The sequence below is a fragment of the Myiozetetes cayanensis genome, unplaced genomic scaffold (assembly GCF_022539395.1).
Source record: "Myiozetetes cayanensis isolate MyiCay16 unplaced genomic scaffold, myiCay2020 scf3, whole genome shotgun sequence".
In the NCBI taxonomy this organism is placed as follows: Eukaryota; Metazoa; Chordata; class Aves; order Passeriformes; family Tyrannidae; genus Myiozetetes; species Myiozetetes cayanensis.
Window position 1 is genome coordinate 21,334,512 of NW_026087521.1, and position 15,793 is coordinate 21,350,304.

General features: G+C 43.0%; 1 protein-coding gene across 1 annotated transcript; it reads left to right on the forward strand.

Moving 5' to 3' along the window:
* The first annotated feature begins 412 nt into the window (after positions 1-412).
* GPR37 (G protein-coupled receptor 37) lies at positions 413-15,420 on the forward strand. The gene is made up of 2 exons (XM_050323656.1): positions 413-1,819; positions 12,369-15,420. Exons 1-2 carry the CDS (start codon positions 1,109-1,111, stop codon positions 13,185-13,187), a joined length of 1,530 nt encoding a protein of 509 aa, XP_050179613.1. The 5' UTR covers positions 413-1,108; the 3' UTR covers positions 13,188-15,420.
* Positions 15,421-15,793: the final 373 nt, after the last annotated feature.

Consider the following 15,793-nt stretch of genomic DNA (forward strand, 5'->3'; position numbering starts at 1 on the left):
CTCCCGGTACCGCCGCAGGGCGCTCCGCTCGCCTATCGCTATCCTCAGGCCAAGGAGGGCAGCCAGACCCTGACACCGGGGCGACCCGGCAGAGACACAGCGAGCAGGCAGTGGACTCACGACTCCCTGCAGACGTATCCCCCCAGAGCTGCTCTGGGGGCGAGTGGGGCGGGCAGGGCTGGCCCGGCCCCGGCCCCGGCCCCGACCCCTCCCTCTCGCCCCGGCCCCCGGCGGGCGGTGCCTCGGCCCCGCGGCGCCGCTGGGCGGCGCTTGCGCACTGCGGAGGCCGCCCTGCCCACCCTCGTCCCCGGCGCGCCCCGGCCGAGCCGCGATCAGGAGCAGAACTCGCTGCAGACCAGTCTTTGCCTGCCCGGGCGGCCGTGGCTTCCGCCCCGCTTCCCCTTGGTGTCCGCACGACCTGGGAGGCAGGAGCAGCCCCGAGGTGTCGGTCCCGGCGCTGTGCCTTCCCGGCGCCGGCAGCAACTTTGCCGCTCCGGCCGCGCTCGCTGCTCCCAGCCGCCGTGCGAGCGCTCGGAGGGTGCAGTGACCGATCCCGGCAAGAGTTTTGCAAAGCTCTGAAACACCCTGAGCTGCGCGCAACAACCTGTGTTCTCCGAGGTGCTGGAGAGGAGGAATTATGTGTTCGCGACCGCCCGGAGAGGGGAGGTGTCTCCCTCAAGGGACCTTTCCTCACCCATAGAGCTGCCGGCTGCCCGCGACGGCGGGAGGACGCAAATGGGCAGAACGAGGCCGGTGTGGCTGCTGGCGAGGAGGCAGCGGTCCCGGGAAAGGGCGGAGCGCCGGGGGGGGGTCCTCCCGGCGCTGCACTTGCTACATTAACTCGGCGCGTCGGAGACGGCGACACAACTTTCCGGGTCTGCCCCGGGTGACGGCGAGAAGAGCCTCCTCGCCGCTCCGCTCGCCGCGCCCCCAGCGCCGGCCGCTGCCCGCGGCGGACCCCGGCGGCAGCGGAGTCGCGGCTGCTCCGGCCCCGGCGCGGAGGGCTGTCCCCCGGAGCCGGGCCAGCATGTCTCCCGCTAGCAGCCCCGCTGAGCGGGGCGGACGCCGCCTCTGAAGGGGAGCGGGTGAGCTCCACCGCCTCCCGGCCATGCGGCCCCTCCGCGCTCCCCTCGCCCTGCTCTGCCAGGTGCTGAGCGCCTGGGCTGCCTGCGCCCTGGCCCCGGCTCCCGCCGCGGCCGCTGGGCCGCCGGCGTCCCCGCAGCGCGCCCGCTGGCAGCCAGCCCCGACGCCCCTCGCCCCGGGCCGGCGGGCGGCCGCGGCGCTCCCCGGGGGCAGAGCGCTCCCTCCCGGGGCCGGCGCCGCGCCCGGCGGAGCGGCGGGGCCGGGCGGCAGCTGCGCGCCCCCCGGGGCGGCGGGGGCCGGGCGGCGGCGGGCGAGGAGCAGCGATCCCGCAGCCGGCGCGGCGGCGGGGAGGGGCGGGGCAGGCGGGCCCCGCTGGCTGCCCCTGAACGGCTCGGCCGGCGGCGAGGGCAGCGCCGGGGGCCGCGGGAACTCCACAGGGCGCCGCGCCCGCCTCCGCAACCCCTTCTACCCGCTGACCGAGGAGTCCTACGGCGCCTACGCCGTCATGTGCCTCTCCGTGGTGATCTTCGGCATCGGCATCATGGGCAACATGGCAGTGATGTGCATCGTCTGCCACAACTACTACATGCGGAGCATCTCCAACTCCCTGCTGGCCAACCTGGCCTTCTGGGACTTCCTCATCGTCTTCTTCTGCCTGCCGCTAGTCATCTTCCAGGAGCTCACCAAGAAGTGGCTCCTAGAAGACTTCTCCTGCAAAATCGTCCCGTACATCGAGGTAATGGCTCTGGGTGGGGATGCGCGACCCGGGCGTCTTCGCGCAGCCCTCGGGCGGACTGGCCGCGCTCACCCGCCCGAGGGAACGCGAGTCCCGAGCTCCTCTCTCCACTGCTCCCCGCCACAAGCCTGACCTGCTGGTCGTTGCTGCCGGCCCGGGGACGTCTCAGTGCGGCGTGGCCTGGGTTTCACGGGCGCTCCTGCGGCAGTCACCAGAGGCGGCAGTGACCGCCGCGGTCCAGCGGCACCGGGATTTCTGTGGCTCAAGCTGAGCGCGTCCGGCGCTTCCTGCCACTCGCCCGAGTTCTGCCAAACTTTCCTTGCTCCCAGTGATCCTGAAAGGCATCCTCTCAGAATTAGGAGGAATAACAAGTTGTTTGCTTTACTGTTTTCCTAAAGTTGAGTGAATCAGGAAAGCGGATGGAGTGGGTGAGTGGGGTAGCTTGTAAGAAGGTGATTGTAAAAAGCACCATCAGTGGTGGTGCTCTTAATTTATATTTCAGCGTTCAAATCTCACATTTATTTAGGTTTTTCTTTTCCTATTTTTTTCTTTTCCCTGTTAAAAGAAAAATACCCCAGCTCGATTTAAACTGCAGCTTCTTGGCATTTGTTCAGAGGCTCTGTCAGAGAAGCTCTCAGACAGCTGGCCGGAGTCCTGCCGGCAGCGCTCAGGTTGTCTGCTTTATTTATTGGAACTGAACACTAAGGCTTGTTGGTAGGATGGTAGACTGCAGTTCTGGCTGGCTCTGCTGTATTCCCAAAACTTTATGTTCAATATTATTCTGTAACTGAAAGCTAATGAAATAACTGTTGATTCTCTTGTCCTAAAAATGAGATATTAGAGAAAAAACAAACAAAAACCTAGGCAAAAATCAACACCCCATCGCCCAAAAAAGGAACAACCCAACCTGTTATTAATACACAGTATCAATTTCAGCAGCACATTGGTACACAGTAACACAGAGTTAACTTTCAAATGATATTTTTAAGAAAGTGTTAAGAAAGGTAACCTGTGTAGCTACTAAATTGTCCTTGGTTCTTTCGTATGTGATACAGTTTATTACTGGTGAACAAAGGGTGGAGCTGTGCTACGCTTAGATGAATGCTAGGCTCGTAGTATACCAATGAGTTTGAAAAACTCAGAGTACACTTGATTGATTTGCATTTAAGAAGACATGATGCAGTAAATATGTGTTTATTGAGAAACTGATAGGAGCTTTTAAAATTTCTGAATTGGATTCGTGGTGTTTCAAGAGTAACCATTTCAATTAGAGTAGATAGAGTAGCTTGTGTTTCAAGGACTTTCCTACAGTGACATTTCACGCTTCCTAACATTTTTTTGGTGCATCCACATGCAAAATAGAAGTAATTCTTTGTAATGCCCATTCTAATTAAAGATCAATAATTTAAATGATTGCATGGCCACACTGTTCTTCAGACTTACTTGCTTATACTGTGCCTGGCTTTGGGCACTAAAGAGTTTGTCAAACTGAAAGCAGTTTAGCTGAAATGTAGTTGCTGAAATTCAAAACTGTTATCATGAAAAATGTTCATTTGCTACTATGTCACCTTACATTTTTACTTGAAAGTTCTGTAGATGTCTAAAGTCCTGTTCATGAAATGACACCAGTCCAGTTGGGATGGACCAGTAGCTTAGTCACTGTCTTAGGCTTAATTATTACTGGTGTCCATAAGTGAAGCATTCTCCCTGTCCCTGAGGAAGTATAATTAATGTAGATCTAAGGTGCAGATATAAAAAGATACTGCCTTGGGGTTCTGTGTTGCTCCCAGAATTGTATATTTTTCATTCAGTGGTCATTAAATATAATACTCATGTATGTAAAGTGTATTTGTCACCTGAGAGAGAGTATGTAAAAGGCTGGATTTCCCCCTCTGTAAACTGTAGGAATGAGTGGCAGATACTGTACACTACTAGTGGATCATGACTCTTTACAGTGTGCCTTGTGCTTGGCAAGAAGGACACTATCCTGTAAATCAGGATTTGACTCTGCTGAGGTAGAGAAGGCAGTTAGAGCAAATGTTCATCCCTTTCCGAGGGTTTTCTAACCTCAGAGGCACTACACAGTGACACTGACACCACCAGGAGCAATGCAGATGGGGAGCATGTCATGAAATCGACCCATATATATGAGCAGCTGCTGTTCCTTGCTCTGTCAAGGATTGTTCGCAGGAATACACTCATCTTGGCAGCTGAACAACACTGTCTTTTCCCTTGTAACTCACCTGGGCAGGCTCATCCCCTTCTCACACAACGGGAGAAGGATGAAGTCTTCTTAGCTCCTTGAAAGGAAAGCTGTAGACAGCTATCTTCAGGAGAGGTTTCCAGACCTTTGTGAAATACAAATAGAAGCATATTCCTGAAGATGTATGAATTTTAACCTGTGTCTGTGTTTTCTCTAAGTTTGCCCAGTGTTTGGTTCTTTTAATTGTCTCTTTGTTCCATGATTTGAATCTCTTTTTGTTGCACATCCGTTTGCTCATCCACTGTTGAGTGAGCTATGTGTCTCACCCAGATTTGTAGATCCAGAAGCATCTTACTTTCTAGCATCAAAGACCCTTAGTGGCCTGAGCCCTCTGTCATACCAGCTTGTACTTTCAGAACTAGGGAACAGGGGATGTCTGATTATCCAGATCAAGTGATGCAGTTGATCACAGCATTTTAACATAATTCAAGCATGCTTGGTTTTGTGTCAGAGGTTTCAAGTGATTCCAGTGAGATACTTTGAGGGTTTTTTTTGTTTAAACCTCTTGAGGCCATTTACTTTTTATTTGTGCTGTTTAATGAGTATTGTGCAGAATTTCAACAAAGCATCTGCTGCCAGTGATAACACATGCACACACAGTCTGGAGAAAATGTTTTATGGTATCTTCATGAACATTTATATAGGTAAAAGTTGAGCTTCCAGCAGTGGAAGGTCTCCACAATATTTAATTTAAAGGGCAGTTTTCATATATGTAATAAAGATCTGTGACAAGTGCCTTAAGTAGTCATTTCAGCCATATATTGTATCACAGTTTGTTCACTTCTAACCCCGAGGTTTGTGTACTCAGAGAGAACTGAGAAGGGTATCAGAACAACTAATGCAGCTACTCTTCCCATAAGGATGTGTGGAGTTGTGCTTTTCCTCTGCAGTTTTAATCCTCTGCCGAACTGTTCTTAAAATTTTGACAGTTTTCTGCAGATGGTGCAAAAGTTTAGCTTTTGGTGCACATATCTGAAGTACTTACCTGCACACTGTGCTTATTTTGTCTTTCATGTATTTTTCTCAGTATCACTCAGAATCTGGAGATATGGGGTAAATGACAATACAAAAACAATGACTGTGGCTAATACCTGCTGACGTGGGACCTTTTTCATTTTGTCTTTTGAATAATATAGTTCCCTACTTACAGATTTATTCTAGACCTTAATAGAAAAAAGTGTATGTAATGGATGTAGACAAAATCTGTACTGGTACTGTGCTTTTGAATATTTTACAGCTGTTAGTCCTGTGAACTACAATTGCTATTTTTTTTTTTTTTAATTTTAGTGCTGGAAGGTGGTAATGAAGAGATTAAATAAGTTGTTTAAAGCCCAGAGCAGCTTGCTCAATATGACAAATGTCAGCTAGGACTAGAAAGTATCTTTTGGAAGCGTGCTTGAATTGTGTGGATTCTGCTCATGGAGATTATACTGGAAGCTCAATGAGTTTTGGGGAGTCATTGGAAATAGGCATCCCATTCTATGCCAACAGATTGAATCCAGCTACTTATAGTGGAGCAAGGATTTAGAACTGGGGAATAGTCTAGAATGACAGCTTGCAGAGGCTAATTTACTGCCCTGTGCAGTCCAGCACAGACCAAGAAGTTGCTGAGGCCAGTAATGGTACACAGCTCTCCGCTCAGTGCTAGTAAACATGAGCTCCTCTGCCTTTCTTGTACACCTCACAAAGAAGAGAAAGACAAAGTTTGTGGTGTCCTCATATGGACCATATCATGCATATGAGATAGGAACGACTGGAGCAGGCTGACAGGGAAAGCCTCTGAAAAATGATGCTCAGTCTCTGCATGTGCTTTTGGCAATCAATTTGTGGCATCACTCCTGTTTCTGGTGGGTAACTTCCAGCTCAGGAAAGCTATCACAATTAGTATTCTTAGTGGAAAGCATGGGGATTGATTTGGCCTGAAATATTAATTACTCTCTTTCCCTGGAGCTGACCCTCCAGGGCAATTTGAGGTGAGACTTTTTCCCCTTTCTCTCTTTTACTTGACAGAAGTAAGTTAGAAGCACAAAGTGGCCATTCTCTGCCTGTTCCAAAGCTGTCAGAAGAGATCCCTATTTTAAGTTTCACTTTGGGGAAGCAAATATGTTTTTTATGGGAATATATAAAAGCTATGTATCTTCTGTCTTTTCTGTGTCTTTTGATGTGTGGCATCCTCTTTGTATCCCTTCTTTGACTCTGGTCAGAGCTACGCTCCTGAACCTCCAGTGAGTCCTCTGGGTCATAGGCAGATATACTCGGAGATGTTTGCAGTTTCAAAGGTTCTTCATGATAGTTTTCTAGGTCAATGGCTACATGTGTCTTTTACTGAGCAGGGTATCTTCAGCACTTATCGCACGATAAATAATTATTTAAAGAAGTGTTAATATATCTCTGCCCTTTAGGTTATTAATGGCACAATGATAATATCTGCCATGTTGGTTGTTCTGTTAGTCTTTCTTTCCTCTGCAAACCCTGTCTGCAGGGTCTTCTAAGTTGTCCATAAAAATTTGCTTTTGGCTAAACTTTGCATATGGCATTTCAGCATGGAAATGAATTTGTGTCAGAGTAGATTTAAAATTGGGTCAGTAATATTTAAGTCATGTATGTGTGGAGAGGAAAAGGCAGCATCTGCTATCCCAGCACCATTGACGGATCTGAGCACTGGAATGTCATTTTTCCATATGACAGGATTTTTTCCTGCAAAGCAGGAAGAAGCAGATTTTTAGCAGTAGTTCATGTTGTTAATATTAAGAATTAGTACAGGAGTCTGTTATGTAGCATGATGAGAATTTGATCCTCAGTGGAGATGACACTTGTTTCTTTATTAAAAAAAGAAAAAAAAGTAAAATAAAATTACCTATATGGTAGCATGGTAGAGTGCAAACAGGAAAATGAACAAAAATTAAATCCTTTTGTGATTTTTCCAACCCCTGGATAAGTATGTGGTGTAATAAGTATTTCCAGTGCCATCGTGGTCTAGTTGACTTTCGCTTCCAGCAGAATTCAAGAGCAGCTCATGGAATTGGATTGCGATTCTCAGTATTACTCTTAGGATATACAAAAGGATAAATATCACACAAAGCATGTGTGCTCTGTGTCTCTGTGACAAACAAAAAGCCATTAATGTTTAATAGCACTTCTTGGAAGAAATACTGTGATACTTATTTTTGTTCTTTCATAGTAAAGACTTTGTTTGTTTGTTTGTTTGTTTTTGTTTTGGGGGGGTTTGTTTGGGTTTTTTTGTTTTGGTTTGGTTTTTTGTTTGGTTTTTTTGTGGTTTTTTGTTTTGTTTTGTTTTTTGTAAGGGGATGGGACTTTTTATTAGAAGAACAGAAACCAGAAATTTAAATATAAGTAATTATTTGCAATAAAGTGATCTTATTTTGCAATAGTCCAGTCTTATTACTGGACTCTCTACTGTAAGTGTAGAGTAGAAAAAAAAAAATGTAATGTGACCTGTACTAGTTTTGTCTATTTATCTTAGGCAAAACCAACAAATCTGGAAGAGCCCCTATGGTATGTTGCATTAATATGCTCTAAAGTTTGATGTGGCTTTAGAACAGCCATGATGAAATGATAGACTATAATACCTTCAGGGAAAAATTAGTCATTTATATGATATAATAGGAATGGATATAAAGAGTCTACAGGGTGTTACTGAGAGCTCAGAGATGTCCTGGCTAGTAGTTATCAACCTTTTCTGTAGTTCAGCTTTCCCATTACAACAGGAAAATGTTTCGAATACACATCCTGCCTTGTAACAAAGGGAGCAAGAGTACCTTGTAGATTAAGAAACTCCGTGTTATCCACATAAAGTATATTCAATCTTAGAAAACCCAGTTTCAGCTGGTAGAAGCACCCACTTCTTGTAACAATTCTAATTTATCTTGTTCTGTATAAACTTAGTCTGCATTGTTTTCCCTCACTTCTCCATTGGGTTGCTTGAGAAGATGATGCCTGAGATGAATTAATGGTCCCTCTCATTTCCAACCTCGAGTTGCTCATGGCCAGTTGATTTCCATTCTCTTACATTCACTGTCCTTTGGCTAAAGTAACTTTTGTATCTCAAGATAGATTTATTTGTAGATAGCAGCAATATCACTTCTTGGTTTTCATCTCACTGGATGGAATGACCCAACCTCTCTTTTATATTCACTTACAGAGTTTGGTCTTTGTTAATCTTTTCACCCAAGTCACCTTTTCTGATTTCCTTTCTCATTTTCATCACCTTTATCTGGCCAAGCAGAAATTAGTGAGAGAGAATTGAGTCTTATTTCCATAGCTGTTGCTCACCGTACTACATCTTCACTGGTCAGCCACAGACACTGCTCCTAGAGGCCAGGGCCAAGAGCCATGGGACCACAGAGAGGTCCCATAGGACAAGCCAGGAAAGGCCCGAGAACATTTTGATAAATGTTAAAGTTTGTAAAAGGGGAATGGATATGTTGGAGGGATGAACAGGAGAAATGATACAATTAAGCTGAGCATTTCATTAGTATTTACTGGTAATTTTGTCTGGCCTCAGTTGCCCAAAGCAGTTTGGACACAGTTGACTAAGAGCTGATGAGCTAATGACCAAAGGTTTATGCAGTGTCTGGAATGAGCATCACAGTGCCCACTAACATCCTTGTCAGTGCAAGAGACTCTTCTTGTAACAATAATGTTGTCCTGTGTATATATATGCTGTAGCTAGAAGTCTCTTCTACAGTGGTTCTCTGCCCAAATAGTGTTGGTATCTCCTCAAGGCAAGGATTCCTTCACCACCTTCTCAAAGCAGATTGGTGGTCCTTCAGTTGGAAACTTGTGGACTTCTCTCATGTCATGTAATAAGGGAAAATTGCAAACTGATGTCATCCTGAATGTCTGGAGACTGGAGGAGAATTTTCATAGGGACCATATGGTAATAAATCAGACAACTAAATGATGATCAAAAACTACTGAGCCTGAGTTGCCCTTGCCTTGCCTCATTTCCTGCCATGTTGTTGGAATTAAGACTGCAACAGCACATCAGACACTCAGCTGTTACAACAAGAAGAGCACCATTAAACTCCATGCAGCTTCATATCACTTTACGACTTGTTAATTTGTGCTTTACCTACTCCCTGTCAAATGAATTATCTTCATTCTGAGGTTATTTCAAGGCAGTGTAATGGATTGAAAAGAAAACTTCTCCGACTTCTTCTACACTTTCAGCTTAACTCTAATTATTAGTATGACTGGTATGAAGAAACAACCCTAAACTGAAATTGTATGAACATGCAGAATGCATTCAGTTCTCACCCACATAGGTTTTGAGCAGCACCCATTGATTTTGCTGGCTATTACTCATAGTCTGCAGTGTGGGGTAAGTAATCCAACCCTTAAACTGCTGTACTGCATATAAACAGTCAGCTGGAGTGAATCTGTGTTCATCTGCTCGAGTGTGATTGTTTGGTTTTTGCAAGCTTTTCTGTTGCATCACTAACTCCACTGATCTATAGAAAATAGGAAACCATTACCTGTTCCAGAGAAACACTGGCTTTGTTTAGCTCGTTTCATCAGTAAATCCATGGGAGAGTTTTCAGAGGCATTTTCCAGTATTCTTAGCTGTTTCCTCTTGCTCTATTTCACTGTCTTAAACCTCCAAGTTGTTGGTCAATTAATGTGACAGGAGCCCCGTAGGTTATGTTTGTTCACGGTAGGCATGTCTTCTTTCATTAGTCCAGCCCTAACAGCTGTAGAGTTTTAATGTCTTAGCTGCTGTGTAACAGTCTGTTTGCAATGAAATGCTAAAGCAATAGAGGTGTGTGTGTTGGGGGCAGGGGAGAGGCTCATGTAAGAGCTGAGAGGGAAAATGGTAATTTACAAAAACTCAGGCTTTCTTCTGTTTTGCTGATTTTTATTTCAATCCCTATTAAATTCTGAATTTCAGTTATTTCCCTGTCTCCTGTAATTGTAGAAAGCTGAGTCCTGACACTTTTGTTATTCATCTTGCGTGTTCAGGCTAAAGGTTTTGCTGTCACTAAGAAATTTGAATGCTGCACATACATTTGAATGTTTTGGAAACAAAGTCACTAATCTTGAATTTACAAATGTCACTCTCAGCTGTGATACAGGATAATCATATTTCATTAGCTAAATTTATCGCTGTTCATTAAGATTTCCCTGTAACTGTAATTTTTGCAATTGTTTTTATTTTTTCCTCTATTTACCAAGCTTTCTTTGAATCTTGTCAGGCAGTTTAACTTCCTAAATCAATATGTTTGCCTATTAAAAATGTTTACAGTACTGCCTTGTCATCATTAAATATTTCTGCAAGTTAATTAGTAAGAGATTGCATCTTGTTCAATCTTTTAGGAAGCTGCTTCAAAGAATTCTCCAACCAAGCCAATGTCTGACAGTTCTAATCCCAAGTGCCTAATATTTTTCAGTGATATTCAATTTTAGCAATCTGATATGGCCATTAAATATTTAGGGCCAAAATTAATGATACATTTATATAAATGTGCATAATTGTGCTATCTATCTTTGCAGAATGTTTTACAAGAAATGCATAAACAGCAATATTTCAATATTATGGTTGAAATCAGAAAGTGTTTTTTTAAGTCTGCCTGTCTGAAATTGAAATATAGCATTACACATCAAATTTTGATAAGCAAAATTATAGTGAACTGCCCAATATTACCTTAGAGTTCCCATTTAATTACCCAGACACATGGTTTATTCATGATAAAAGTAGTATTCTTTACTTTTATTAGGAATATTAGTTAAAGGTTTCTTTTCTTTTGCATCAGCACATTTGCAGCATAACATAAGCACGCAAACCCAAGAAAATAAGTGAATTAAAATGCAACAGGGCACTTAATCTTTCTCCAATTGAAGTTAATGGGCATTCTGCTTTGAATTTGAACTGAAGTTGAATTTATTGTTAATAGAATTAGATCAAAATGTATACGGTCATCTTGCAAATTTTTTTAGAAATGTTTTTAGAAAATTGAATTATTAACAGGAAAAAATTATAGGAAATGATGGCATGACAGTACAAGATATCTAGTCATACATAGAATGATGGTTATTAAAGCTAGAGAACGTAAGTGTTGCTCTGTGCTTTTTTCTCACAGTATATAATTGAGAGCTCTGTCCAATCCATCTTTAAATCATTTAAAGAATGAAACTTTGTCCATTTCTCTTGGCCTGCAGTACACTCTCTCACAGGATGTTTCCTACGAAATTGAGCCTGGATTTTCCTGTGATTTTTTTCTAAATAATAATGTTGAATATAGATTATTAGAGCTTAACTATTATAGTGAAGTTTCCAAAGTTAGGCTTTGGAAGTCTGAGGTATGGTTTCTTTGAACTCACAATACAGGTGGCTTTTTGTGCCTACATCCCATCAAAATTTCATTTAAAAGTCTAAGTCCACAAAAATAGTTGTTGGACCCTACTCAATTCAGTAGGTGCCTAATCCACAAGGTTTCTAAGTTTTGTAGATGTGGAAGGTTCCAATGTTATGATCCCCTGCATGTTTGATAAACTTGTGATGTGTTCATAAGTTGGTCCTTCTGATGAAGGAAGACACTTCTATCTCCCCTTTTGATTTAAGATTCCAACCCCTGTGGTATAACCAATTTTTATGAAAAACACCCCTTAGAAAAAAGTGGGGAAGGAAAGGGTTTATTTTTAAATTTTGCTCAGTTCCTCTATTTTATTTTCCACTCAGAGTCGCACAGGTGCTTGCTTGGGTCTCCAGGAGAGGATGACACCAAGTATTTTTAGGCAGAAAAACAGAAGGATGTACTCTTTTGGAATGCATGCTGGATGATAGATCAGCAAACACTGGAAGCTAAGTTCTGTTTGAGATATTTCTTTTGGTGGCACTCAGCACCATGGTGCTTAACTGTCTCCTACACTGATACCCCTAAACTGTGTTTTCCTTTGCCTTTGCTGGTCAAATGGCTAGACTTGACTGGTGTACCAGAGTACAAATTGAGCTATCTCTATGGAAGAGCATAAACCTCTTCCAGAGAACTGCTCAATGGTAAGAACCTTCATCCAATGTACAATAGATTAATTCCCTCTTCAGCCTGAATGAGTTCAGGCCTTCATCTTCTGTCTCTAAGAAGACTACCATCAACATGGAAACAGGGGACTTTTGAAGGATATGATGTTTTCCCACTCTCTGCTGATTAATGGACTGCACCCTTGTAGCTGTCTTTTCCCCTTTTCCCTTCCTTTTTTTTTTTTTTTTTTTTTTTTTCTCTCCAGACAGCACCTGTATTAACTTGTGTTGCCTTTCCTCCTTCTCAGGTGGCCTCTCTTGGAGTCACCACATTCACACTGTGTGCCCTCTGCATTGACCGGTTTCGTGCCGCCACCAACGTGCAGATGTATTATGAGATGATCGAAAACTGCACCTCGACGACGGCCAAGCTGGCTGTCATCTGGGTAGGTGCCCTGCTGCTGGCCCTGCCGGAGGTGGTGCTGCGCCAGCTGGCCAAGGAGGACCCTGAGTACAGTGGCAGCCCCCCGGGTGAGCGCTGCGTGGTGAAGATATCCACCACACTGCCCGACACCATCTACGTGTTAGCTCTCACCTACGATGGGGCACGACTCTGGTGGTACTTCGGCTGCTATTTTTGTTTGCCTACCCTGTTCACTATTACCTGCTCCCTGGTGACAGCAAGGAAAATCAGGAGGGCTGAAAAGGCTTGCACAAGGGGGAACAAGCGACAAATTCAGCTGGAAAGTCAGATGAACTGCACAGTGGTTGCTCTGACCATTTTGTATGGGTTTTGCATCATTCCTGAAAATATTTGCAACATTGTGACTGCCTACATGTCCACAGGGGTCTCTCGACAAACTATGGACCTCCTCCATCTCATTAGCCAGTTCCTTTTGTTCTTTAAGTCCTGTGTTACCCCAGTTCTCCTGTTCTGTCTCTGCAAACCTTTCAGCCGGGCCTTTATGGAGTGTTGCTGTTGCTGCTGTGATGAATGCATCCAGAAGTCTTCCACAGTGACGAGTGATGACAATGACAATGAGTACACCACAGAACTGGAGCTCTCTCCTTTCAGTACCATCCGTCGCGAAATGTCCACTTTTGCCTCCGTGGGAACTCACTGTTAATTGACCATAGGACTTTTTATTTCCTGTTTTTGTTTTTGTTTTCTTTATATTTTTCTTCTTAAAGCAAAATGCAGGAAAAAAATTACTGTTGAAAGCTACTCTTGAAACCAATCTGTGTATTAACAGTCATGCTTTGGAAAATAATTTGTTTGGTTATTAAAAGGAAAGAGAGAGAAGGAGAGCCAGCACTCAGTTTTAAATCATGATATTTTGTATGGTGCTAGGATTTCATTGTTTGGGGAGGAGGATCCATATCAATCCACTTTTATTTAATTCCATAGTATTTTTTTTGATAATCACTGTAAAATGATTATGTAGACATTGTGGGCTTTGCAAGGTGTTTCATGTAAAAGATGTGGTGGAAAGTATTTGAAAGTAGTTTTAATCCAATTACTGTACACTATTGTGAGAGGACTTGGACTTAGAAAATTTATAAATAGCATAAAAATAAACGAGTCTTTATTCTTTAACTTCATTTTCAATCTGCATTTAACAAAGACATCTATGAATAGTATTAAATTCCTTTAATAAGTAAAAAAAAATCTTTGCATAAAATAATGTAGATGACCATATTTAATTAACATTTGGGTACTTACTCTTGGAGGATATAATTACAGTGTTCAAGGAAGATGGTTATAATGGTATTAGATTTATATGAGTGGGATTTTTTAATGTTATATTATGAGGGTTCAGTGTGCCTCCTTGAAAATTTTTTTAACTTAGAGGTATACAAAATCTGAGTTATTTTATACTTCTGACAAAGAAACATTCATTTTATTACTGCATTTTGTCTTGTGTGGTTTCAAAATCAAGTTTCTTTCCAGTTTGCTATTGGTTTTACATCGGGATTATGTCCTCAGTCTTTGTATATATACCTCCTACTGGCTTCAGTGAGTCTCATTGCAGAGGAAGGCACTTTTTGCCAGAGGTTTGCTGACAATAAATATGAGGGACTGAAACACGTGGAGAGTGAATTCCTTCTTTTTTAAAAGGTATAAACACACTTGGACGCTTGGGGCTTGACCCAGAGCCCATGGCAGTCAATGGAAAGGTTTCCATCAGTTTCAGAGGGCTTTGAATCAGACTGGCATCTCCTATTTATTCTGGGATATGTAGCATGAATATTAATCACAGGGACTCTCTATACTGATTATAAATCATGCTGCCCTCACAGAGACCGCTATTCATGAGCAGCTTACAGCTCTGAAGCTGTTTTTGAGAGCCACGGTGTGTTTTGCTGATGGCTTCTTGCTGTTCACAGAGTCGTTAAAATGAGGGTATGTCAATACTGCCAGCAATGGAGTGATATAGTAAAATTTAAAGTTGTTATAAGCAAGCCAGGTTAGAGGGTGAAAAGTACCTACCTATCCTTACTAGCAGAGCTTATTTGCCCCACTTCTTTGCAGAAGTAGACAGGCTATTCTTGGGAGGCAAGCTGGCTCATACTTACAGTGGGCAGCAGGCTGAAGTTGAACACTAAGAAACTGAATTTGTTATAGTTAGCTTATATTTTAATAGTAATTAAATAAATAATGCAATTACAATCGTATGAGCAGAAGTAAAATCACATGCATTCATACTTCGAAATTAACAGTGAATGTAACTGATGTAATCTTACTTCCTGATACCTGCCTCTAACTACGTTAAAGAACTTACTGTAACTTCTGGAAAGGAGTCTAATTTTTGTTTGTAGATTGTGGACTTAATATGTTTAATCTTTGTATCTGCTTGGACAAGCAGTATTTCTTCTTTTTCTTTACCATTTTAACTTATAGTCATTGCAACTGAAAAAAAACCCCAGTTTAAATTAAGTAATATGTATATGAATACAAATATACATGCACTTGAGTTCTTTTTCTGACTTTTAAATCAGGCATTGGGCCCTAGCAAAGCAATCTGCTTTAACTACAGGCATCTGTTTCTGTTTAGGACTTGCTAAATTACCTAAGTTTCTAAAATCCTGTTGTAACATGGTTAGTCTCTTCAGAAGACAGGGGAACTGTTCCTTCCTTATAAAACCCCTCACTGAATTGACTTTGTTTGATTACATTCAATAAACTATGAAAGGGATTAAAGAGAAAAGATGAAAACAAAATCCTCCTTGCTGTGGTGCCTATGTCTCCTCAAATACCTATTTCTGTCTCTGCATTTTGATTTCTACTACTCTTTTTTACATGCCAATTTTTATAAAGAATGGGAATAAAACCTCCATTTTTGTTCCTTGCTGACAGAATTGTTTCTCTCAGCTGCCTTTTCTGTTATAGCATGAGCAGTGGCTCAAGGATCTGGGAAAAGAAGAGCAGAATGGGAAGAAGCACTTTTAAAGAAACAAACAAAAAAAATAGAAAATTTACTTGGGAATATCAAATCATTGCATTTGGCTATTTTAGATACAAGACTGTACCAGGACAGGGGATGTCCCCATTGCTTTGGCTATAAGGTGCTTCCAGCTTTCTAGTCTGTGGTGGGTGTGTGTCAGCTCTGCTAAGGACTGTTTCTAGCTCCCAGATTGCATGCTGTGTGTTCCAGAGAGGTGCAGTTTATGTCTCCATTTAAATATGTGTATGCTAATCCTAGTGGAAAAAAAAAAAAAAAAGGCCAAAAAA

Bases quoted from the DNA above. Each gene is read 5' to 3' on its own strand.
- GPR37 (XM_050323656.1), top strand. From the start codon at position 1,109: ATGCGGCCCCTCCGCGCTCCCCTCGCCCTGCTCTGCCAGGTGCTGAGC. The intron at 1,820-12,368 runs GTAATGGCTCTG...CCTCCTTCTCAG, and splicing joins AAATCGTCCCGTACATCGAG to GTGGCCTCTCTTGGAGTCAC.